Genomic DNA, 9986 nt, shown 5'->3' with positions numbered 1-9986 from the left:
AGGCGAGGATGCTGCAGGATCGGGGGCTGATTTGTTGGGATGATTGCCTATTGAGGGCACGGGTAGATACGGGGAAAGAGGCTTTTGTAGATATGTACTCCAGATTGGACGCCGTATGTTGTGCATACAGTACTCCGTGTTTCTCCGCACAGTATGTACTCCGTAGTATGTACTCCGTACGGGATGCACCGTGTGATCTCGAGAGCGTCCGGAGTGTCACACCATACTTTAAATAGGGGTCAATGGACTAGGTTCTCCGCAGAGATCCGATCCACCCATTCCGGCCGCCAGGATATCGCGAGCGACGCGGGATCTGCAGACTTCTTCTTTGAGGCTGTGATGACGTCTGGCGCGTCGCATTATCTCGCATCGCAGCTCACTCCCCAGTAGAAGCGAATACCAGCGCGCTCCTGACCCGAGCATATGTTCTGTGTAGTGCTCCCGACAAACGGGCTATCTTCCCTTTCCCGCTGAGGCGTCCTGGCTCAGGGCGATTGGTGACAGTCGGAGGCTAAGCTCTGGCTGGCAGCGGGGAACTAGAGTCCCGGATCTCCATCTTGTAGCATGATCTTGTCAGCAGCCAACCACATACGGCTATTTGAAGCATTTGAGCCTATCACCCTTGCCCAGAGGTCAGTACTTTCTTAGTCAGGAAAGCCAACCCCGAAGACGGGTATCGATAACCCCACAGTCTCACCGCCTACGTCTTCGGGACCAGCCGACCAGCCCCTCGCTGCAAGCGTCACGCCCACCAGTCGCAATTGCCTGCTACCTGCCATCCCAAGGCTTCGGCTAAGAGAAACCGCAGCACTTCCGAAGCATGGGGCGACCCGCATGGTTCTGTGACACTAAGGACCAGCTCGAGCGTTGTTGAGCTGCGCGCCTGAGATACCGGATCACACCCGCATAGTCATTGTCTGACGTCCAGCGGCATTCGGCTCGTGGCCGACTGTCATCGCCGCGCGCGGACCACCTCAGACAAACTCTCCTGCCTGATTGACAGCTTCGCGGACACCGCTCACGCAGCAGTTGTTCCCGCGCAATCTATTGTACTTCAATTTCCCTCGAGGGAAGAGCCGCTGCGCCCCAATCAGAAACCAAACGACCAGGACACCACTCCACTATCGCAACGATGTCCGCCCAAAGCTCCCCCAAAACCTCCTCCGATTCTGAAGACAGACCCGACTCTATTCAATTCTCGCCCCAACCGCCAGCCTCCCACCATCGACCCAGCATCTCTTTCGAGGCCAAAACGAGGAATCAAAGCCCGCGAAGGCGATCTATCCAATTCAACGTCGGCAACACGGACACACAGCTGCACAGTCGCTCCGGGGTCAAGGAGAGACGGCCTTTATACGCAGAGGCGCCGCCCCGGGAACTAGACGTGGAGCGAGAACAGCGGCCTCTGTCAACGAGTCGTGGGCCGTCTCCACCACCTCCGAAGTACGTCTCTTGTATGGGAGGCGACCGTGTGTTTAGCTCATACTGATTGATGTTAGGACCTACGAGCGCGGTGTCTCATTTAACACGTTTGATAACCGCGACGCAGCGGATTTCTCGTTGACCCTGAACTACAAACACAAGGGGTATCAGAGTACCCGGCGGAGCAGGACGTTTCTATGCGGGACGGATCAGAATGATTACTCTGAATTTGCACTGGAATGGCTGATTGACGAGCTGGTTGACGATGGGGATGAGATTGTTTGCCTGCGCGCGGTGGAGAAGGACTCGCGCATGGCGAGCGATGCTGGTATCGAGGAGGGCAAGTACCGCCAAGAAGCTGAGAGGTTGTTCGAGCAGGTAATTCAAAAGAACAGCCAAGATGAAAAGGCCATCAGTTTGGTTGTGGAACTTGTGGTAGGGAAGGTGGAGAATATTATCCAGCGCATGGTGAGTATCAGGAGCCGTTCTTCCATTCTGGAAGTTCATGTGCAGTCGCTGACGCATCCTAGATCCGTATATATGAGCCTGTTATGCTCATTGTCGGCACCCGAGGTCGAAACTTAAAGGGCGTTCACAGCCTACTGCCCGGATCTGTCTCCAAATACTGCCTCCAGCAATCTCCCATTCCAGTCATCGTGGTCCGACCCTCACCCAAGCGCGAGAAGAAAAAGAAGAAGCGCCGCGCGGACCCTACTCGACGGAGCTACAATCATATCCTCGAACTGAGCGAGCAACGCGGCAGCCGAATCTTCGACGCGGGCTCCAGCACCGAGAGCGGTATCTCCAAACTCCCCGATGAAGAGGCGGCTGTTGCCGAAGCGCTGGGACTGCCTGCATCCTACTCCCGCGCCAACTCGCGCAGCTCCATGTCTGTATCTGATCGCAGCAGTCTGAGTATTTATGAATCCGACTCCCCGTCTCCAGTCCCGCATTCCCTAGACGCGGTCGTTCTGAAGAGTCCTCTGAACGGAAGTCCAGCGAGTTCCGAAGAGAGCATTGTGGTCAGCGAGGGGACACAGCGAGCATCATCTCCAGGGCCACCGTCCACATCACCCTCACCTCCGCTCGAAGTCTCGCCCGATGAATCAGAGCAACCACAAAAGGAGGGCGATACAGCGGATTTGACCTCGGAAGCACCTGATGCCATCGCGAAGCGAGTGTCGATCCCCGTGATCGAAGTCTCCAACGGCAATGACGAGAACGATACTGCCAAGGACGCCGACGCCTGAAGAATTCCCCCATTCTGTCCATCACAGATACCACTATTCTTGCATCCTCGTGTAATGAACGACGCACATGCATCCCTTGTACAGAGCCAGGACCCTTACCGCACCCCCCGCACCACCTCCTGGCCCGATTATGTCCCCCAGCGCAAATACCCCAAGATTACTTGACTACCTGCAACACGTTCTCCTCTCCAATCCACTTTCCATCCATTTTCCGCTTTTCCTCCGTCATTCTAGAATTTGCGCTTGGCATGGCACTTGAAGGGTGAGAAGTGTCTAAATAGATGGGAGGATACCCAGAGGATACCCCGCATGGCTAGGTGGCGTTTATATTTAAGCAAATTCGTCACTATCAGCTTGACCTATAGAATGAATCAAAGCACTTTGTGATTACACTTCTCCGGGGCATCCCGTGTAGCCTTGCCTGTGGCAGATGTACATAGTAGCCTTTCAGCACCTCAAAGCTGAACTAAACGGACTTGCCCATCCCTTCGAGCTTTGGAAATCACCAGCACTACCGAACTACCCACAACGACCAAAGACAATAATATAACAAGATGCTTTTTCTAGGTCCTGGAGAGAGGCATTCATCGCAGTCACATAGCTGACAGACTTCGGGTATTGAGAAGACACAAGAGAGAAGAGAAAAAAAAGGGGCCCCCGCCATATAGAAAAGAAAACCGCAGCAGCAACCGCATCCAGCAGCACGTAGCCTTCATCCACCTCGACATCGACATCAATCAGATCGATAAACCCTGGCGCAAACCCGGTTCATCTCATCGTGTTGCCATCTGATCTCTTAATACGAATAGCCACGGGGTTCTCATTCTTCTCTGCTTACATGCAAATCTTCTCTCGCCTCCAGCAGCAGCATGTCTACTACGACGGCCCCCTTCCACCTCTCTTTGCCTCCCTCATCCCAACTGAGCAACGAGATCAGGCAAGATCGGACCAGGGAAAGAGAAGAGTACAGAAGGGGCCGGGGGGCTGACTGCGACTCCACACGAAGATAATTAAGGGGAAAGGGCAAAAATTGAGATAAAAAAAGGTGTGAAGATTGTACACTATGAAGGTCCCGGTAAAAAAGGTAAGGGAGTTAGACGGGGGCGGAAAGAAAAGGACAAACCGACCAGTCGGGAAATGCAAGAGTCAGGACGGCCGTTAAAAGCAGATTCGCAATGGGAGGAGCAACATGAACAGAGAGGAAAAGGAAAAAGGAGCAAGAACAAGGATAATAGAAAGGGAAATCTTTTGGGTGAAAAACAATGGAAAAACGTTGATCATTAACACCTAGGGAATCAAATCTATGCTGCGTTCTCGCCATCCTTCGACGGGGTTTTTGAGGGCCGGCGCTCCGCGGTGGCGGGCTGCGACTTGGTAAGCATGGGGGAGGTTGGGTTGGATGGGGGCGAAGTGGCCATGTTGTCCCGGTCTTCCAGACTGGCAAGGGCGCTGCAAGAGAAATGAAATCAGTATATTGTTGCATGGGGGCAAGAGCGGGAGTCTGAAAGGACTCGGAAGTAAAGACATACCTGAAAGCATTCATCGATGAGGCAGCTTCCTTGTCCTCCTTCTTGCCGGCAGGGGGAGTGCCAGTGCGGCTGCTCGCGGCGCTGTCATCACTGCCGCGGACCAGGTTGCCGCCGGGGCCAAGGCCCTTGCGGCCACTGCTGCTGCGCGAGCCGAGCAGGCTCGAGGGACCGAAAGACATGGGCTGGTTGGTGTTGCGGGTAGCACGGAGACGGCGCAGATCGTCACTACCGACCTTGCTGGATGTGAAGTCGGGGGGAGGGGCCTGGTTATTGTAACCGAAGCCACGGGCATCACCACGGCCCATGGCCGGCCGGCCGCCGCCACCACCGCCACGGTTGGCCTGCTGGCGCTGGCGCTCCATCTCGGCCTCGGCTTGAGCACGAGCAGCCTGTTTGGATTGAGTCAGATATTGATATATTCCTGAGTATGGATGCACTGAGCAATGAGACGTACCTCCTCACGAATCTGCTGGATAGTCTTGGGACCCTTATCAGCGTCCTTGGAGTTCCAGCGAGAGTTACGCAGATCAATGATATCCTAGAGAACAAGTCAGCTCTACACTTCCTCCAACGGGATTGCGAGATAGAAAGTGTTTGACGAACCATTAACATGAACTTGAGACGGCTGGGCAAGTCGGGCATATCGACCATGAGGTTGATACGAGCGAAGTAAGCGTCCATCATGGCAGGGCCTTTCTCAGAAGCATCCAGGCTGGCACCGATAGTACGCAGCAGGTTGCACAGAGATTCGACCTCGGCCTCCTCAGGAACGCCCTCGAAGTCCAGAAGACGCTTCGTGCACTCGTGCATGATACGCTCCGTCAACATGCCGAGCTTGTACAGTTCACCAATGAACTTAACGAGACCAAGACCACGACGCTTAGCAGCGGCAGCAATGTAGTACTCGTCAGACATCATAGCAACCTCCTCAGTGACACCATCGGGCTTGGGCGGGAGGTTGATCTTCCAACCGCGCTCGAACTCCTCCTGGCAGCGGTTAAGCAGGTATTTGCGGAACAGGGAACCGCCCGTAACTATTGTTCATAGACGGATTAGTATTTCAATGCTTTCAAACAAAAACATTTAAATTGACACTTACCGATGTTGCCATTTTTGTCGCGAATGTTCTCATCCTTGATCTCGCCGCTCATGCTCTCAAGCATGCTCTTGCAGAACTTGGCATACATAGGAGCCCAGTGGGCTTCGTCAGTAGCCTTCTCGAAGGTGAGCTGGATGACTTGGCGCAGGGTACGGCCATCGGACTCGTCCTTGGATTGGGAGACAATCTCTAAGATCTGTGCGGAAATACGGTCGAACTTCTCGGGGGTCATCTTGTTGAGCGCAGCCTTCACCTTACGCTGCACAACATCGGGAGGCAGGTAGCCGTCGCCACCAGGAGCGGGGCCAGTATTGCTCTGGGTGAGGCTGCGGGCCTTCCAACCGGTGGAGCTCGGCTGCAGAGCCTTCAGCTCCATACCGGCAGTAAGAGGCATGGACTTGTTGACCTCCTCCTCTTTCTTGCCGCCGTGCTTGCCACGCTTGCTGCCAGCAGCGCCACCCTTGCTAGAAGCCACACGGGGAGACATGGCCATGCCAGAAGAGTTGGTCCGGGGCATATTGGTGCCCATGCCAGGCATACCAGGACGGCCGAAGGAACCAAAGGGGTGGGTGCCCCGGCCACCTAGGGACGGGTTGACCGCAGGCATGCTGTGACGAGGGTTCTGGCCGAAGTTGCCCATGGCCGCACCCGGGAAGCCCATACCCTTGTGAGAGGGGTTACGGCCGCCCATGCTGGGGGTACGGGCAGCAGACTGGGGTCTGGAGGAAGCGTCGCTGTCACCGACAGTCTCACGCACAATGCCGTCCCACTCGATGGAGATCTTGTCCTTGAAGGCTGCTTGGAACTGGAGCAGGAAGTCACGGTCGTAGTGGAACCGGCGGCCAGCGGGAGCACTATCATTCAGAGCAGAGCTGGGCGCAGTGACCGAAGATGGGTAGGTGACCTTGCTGAGGTCCTCCAAGAACTTGGCGTTCTGCAGGGATTTCATGGCGGCACTGGGTTGAGGAGGCTCGGTGGGCTTAGGAGTGTCGAGCTTCAGACCAGCGGGCTTCTTACCGGCAGCACTGGCGGGCTTAGCAGGAGGGCCCATGGACATATCGGACGAAACAGGGGTGGCAGCACCGCTGTCGCCAGGAGTAGAATCCTCAGTTGCAGTAAAGCCACCCTTCTTGAGAGAGGCAAAGAGATCCTCACGCTCCTTACGGCTGGGATCGTCTTCAGCAGTCTCACCCTTGGCGCGGGCGGCCTCACGAGCAAGCTCGCGCTCTTCAGCTTCCTGCTCAGCCTTCTTCATGTTGACCTCATACTGCTCCCGTTCCTCGCGCTCCTTACGCTCGGCCTCCTCCTTCTTAGCCTGCTTCTTGCGGTTGTAATCCTCCTCAGCAGCACGCTCCTTAGCTTCGATCTCGGCCATCTCACGCTCAATAGCATCGTAGTCGATCTCATCATCATTCTCAACGGGAGCGGGAACGGGAGCGGGAGCGGGAGTCGGAGCCGGGGCGGGGGCCTTCTTGGGCTCCTCAGCGGGGACGGCCGTCTCCTTCAAGCTCAGGTCCTCCAGGGCGGCACGAGCAGACTCAGTGGTGTCCTCGTTCTTGGTCTCAACGGGCTTAGCCTCCTCGGCACTCTTGCGAGCAGCCTCCTCGGCCTGGCGCTTCTGAGCGGCCTCATCTTCCTGGATCTTCTGACGCACAGCGTCCTTGAGTTCCTGCTTCTTCTCCTCGTCAGTCTTGGCGTTGCTGGCCTTGCTCTCAACGCGTGTGTGGTCGGCGGCACTGGAGGTACGCGGAGGCGGCGTGGCGGTAGGGGTGGCGATCTTGACAGGCGAGGGAGTGGCACGGGCAGGAGAGGCGGGGTTCTTGTCGAAGGTCTTGACGCTGCCGCTGTTGGGGTCCTTGATGATGATAGGGCTCTTCTTGGCAGACGGGATCACAAAGTGCGGCTTCGCAGGGGCGGGGCTGTTCGAGGATCTGCTACCAGTGTGAGTGTGACCAGCGCCCGGAGGGCCAGCTGGGGCGGGTTGTCCGAGGCTCGAGCCAGGACGGTCAGTAGAGACCTGTGACGGGGTACGCGAGAGCGGAGTCGACTGGGGCGGAGGCTGAACGGGATACTGGGATTGCATGTACGGCGTCTGCGGGTTGTAGGGCATGCCAGGGCGAGGCTGAGGTGACGGAGGGGTCATGTACTGCATATTTTGCATGTTGTAACCACCCGGGTAGAAGCCGTAGTTGGGGTCGTAGGACGGAGGGTATCCCTGGTGATTTTTAACGTAGGTTAGACATCGTTCAAACTGGCCGCTCTCAGGGGCGAGATCGGGGACGGGGATTTGGACCGCAGGGGCACGATTGTTCCCCCGGCTTCTGCCATAAGTGCCATAGTTGCTATGGTTTCCATGGTTGCTCTGACCATTACCACGCCGGGCGGGTTTCATAGTGTGGTGGAGGTAGGGTGGGTTTCTCACAGTTTGGGGACCCATGTGCTGTCCGTAACCGGGGTACGGCTGCGGAGGCATCTGCGGGTGGGCCATGGGCACTTGGTTCATCTGGGGAGTGGTAGGATGCGCGTTGGCGAGCGCCGGGCTCCGGTTCGCTTGGTGCGGCGAGTTCGGGAACGGGGGCATCGGGCGACCCTGGTTAGGGCCGTGGAACTGAGGTCCCATGGTGGGACCACCGCGAGGCTGGTTGGGAGTCTGGCGGAAGGTCGGGCCTGGCGAGTAGGGCATCTGTCCCTGGTAGCCGGACTGGGAGTATCCGCGACCGCGGCCGCCCTGGTGAGGGTATCCACCGCGGCCAGGGCCACCACCCATGTGGTTGCTCATATCACTGTGTGTCGACTGCGAGGACTCGCGACGGAGATGCTGAGGGCCGGGACCGAGGGGAGCCTGTGGTGGTGGGCGCATCTATGTGAGCCAGGTGGTTCAAACGCGGGGGGGAGAGCGAAGGGAGGAGGGGAAAACTCGGGAGATATGCGCGGTCGCGTTCCCGCGCGCTTCATATGCACCAGGGCCATCACCATCCAATTCCGTTTCGACAAAGCAAAACAGTTACGGGGCAATGCAAAATTTTCACTTACGTTGTTGTCACCGGTATTCTCACCGAAGCTGCCAAAGTTGGGCACGTTGCCCTGTGCCTGGTAGGTCGATGGTGGGGGGCGACCACCGCTGGACGCGGGCTGTGGGATCGGTGACGGGGAGGTCTGGGGCGAAGTCACACGGGGGTTCGTCGAGGGAGCACCCAGGCCCGACTGTGACTGGTTGGAGGCGAGCACGGCGGGATTGCCCATGTTGGGGGAGCTCTGCTGGTTGGCGAAGCCGAACTGGAGGCTATTGGGACGGCTGGCGGGCCCACCGTTGGGCATGTATCCCGATGTGCCGGCAGAGGTGATGGTCACAGAGGGTTTGCGGGAGTGGTCGCCCTGGGCAGCGGCAGGGGCTGTGGGAGCGCCATTGACAATGGTCACCCCAGACTGGGCCTGCGGCTGAGGCTGTTGGGTTTGCATGGGTTTGCCGTTCACTGGAGAGGCGGAAGCCGACTTCCCATGTTGTGCCGAGCCACCCACGGTGGCGGGAGAGGTAGTTGAGTCCGTGGCGGACTTCTTCGTGGCGTTGGCGTAGGACCTGGACGCAGCCAGGGGGGTGGATGAAGTGGCGGGCGGGTTGGAGGCGGAGGTAGCGGTGCTCTGTCCTTGTTGAACGCCCGACTGAGGAGGGTTCGAGGTCATTAGACAGGTGGTATCCACGGCACACGCGCAGAGAGAGAATCGAAAGATAGGTTGAGGTTGGTCGCGGGTGGAGGTTGGACGGGGTTGACGGTGATGTCAAGTTGTGGACGGGGCTGGACAAGGCCACATCCAAACCTGAAATCTGCAGGAGGTCCCAAGAAGTTCGTCAGAGGAGGAGAGTCAAATCAACCGAATGAAATGACAAGACCGGGCGCAGCAGGGGAGATGCAGCGCGTGGTCCGAGGTGAGGTGAGGTTGGGGAACAAAGTTTGGTGGGTGTGTGGGAAGGAGGAAAAAATCCAGCGCAGGAAAAAAGTTGTTTCGGTGGGAAAAAAATTCGGGGTTTTGTGGAGGAAGAAGTGCGGCTGCCACAACTCACCTCAAAGAACACAGTCTGGAGTCAAGTCCACGGTCGGGTTTGTGTGGACTTGATGCAAAAGAAAGAATGCGGAAATAATAAAGAAGAAAGGTGGTGGTCGGAGGATGGAAGTGGTTATTCTATCTACAACAGCGCCACCATGACATCGGCGACGTTGCCCAGGAGGACGCAGATTGCAGATTGCATTTTGCAGGTCGCAGGTTGCCGCTTTTGGTCTTACTGATTTACATTGATTTCGTTCAATCACTCCTATCTTCTCCTTTTCCTTTCTGTCCCGGAATGAATTGAGGCTGGACCCGCGAAGCATGAAGTGGATCTCCCAGCTGGCTTTCCCCCCAATTTGCCCCGTTTGCCACTGCGACGGGAATCCCACAAGACGAGGCAGTAGAAGGGTGATGCCTCGTTCATGCTTCGTTGATGCTTCATTGATGCGCCGTTGATTTGCCAGGCTCGCCGGACGGAAGACTGGCGGGACTGGCGGGACTTGGGCTTACGCATAGACTAAAACCGACCCAGCCTCTCACTATCCTTTCTCTCGTGTCCGATGCGCGTTCGAGCCAAGCGTATGACTCAAACACCTGTCTAGACTGGTTGGGATCGAGCGTATGATTCATGAGATGATGCTG

The 9986-nt window shown here is 56.9% G+C and overlaps 2 protein-coding genes across 2 annotated transcripts; one reads left to right on the top strand and one right to left on the bottom strand.

The window, feature by feature from the left end:
- Positions 1-1132: 1132 nt before the first annotated feature.
- Positions 1133-2672, top strand: N7482_002070 (universal stress protein; the record flags this gene model as incomplete). The annotated part of the gene is made up of 3 exons (XM_056684195.1): positions 1133-1443; positions 1500-1890; positions 1953-2672. The coding sequence occupies 3 exons, from the start codon at positions 1133-1135 to the stop codon at positions 2670-2672; spliced, it is 1422 nt and encodes a 473-aa protein (XP_056547801.1).
- Positions 2673-3973: 1301 nt separating this feature from the next.
- N7482_002069 (putative eukaryotic translation initiation factor subunit eIF-4F) lies at positions 3974-8981 on the bottom strand (the record flags this gene model as incomplete). The annotated part of the gene is made up of 6 exons (XM_056684194.1): positions 3974-4121; positions 4202-4590; positions 4656-4739; positions 4805-5235; positions 5301-8142; positions 8334-8981. 6 exons carry the CDS (start codon positions 8979-8981, stop codon positions 3974-3976), a joined length of 4542 nt encoding a protein of 1513 aa, XP_056547800.1.
- Between the last annotated feature and the right edge of the window lie 1005 nt (positions 8982-9986).

Source organism: Penicillium canariense, assembly GCF_028826845.1.
Source record: "Penicillium canariense strain IBT 26290 chromosome Unknown utg000001l_segment0_segment0, whole genome shotgun sequence".
NCBI classification, from domain to species: domain Eukaryota; kingdom Fungi; phylum Ascomycota; class Eurotiomycetes; order Eurotiales; family Aspergillaceae; genus Penicillium; species Penicillium canariense.
This window is presented reverse-complemented; position numbering and strand designations above follow the sequence as displayed.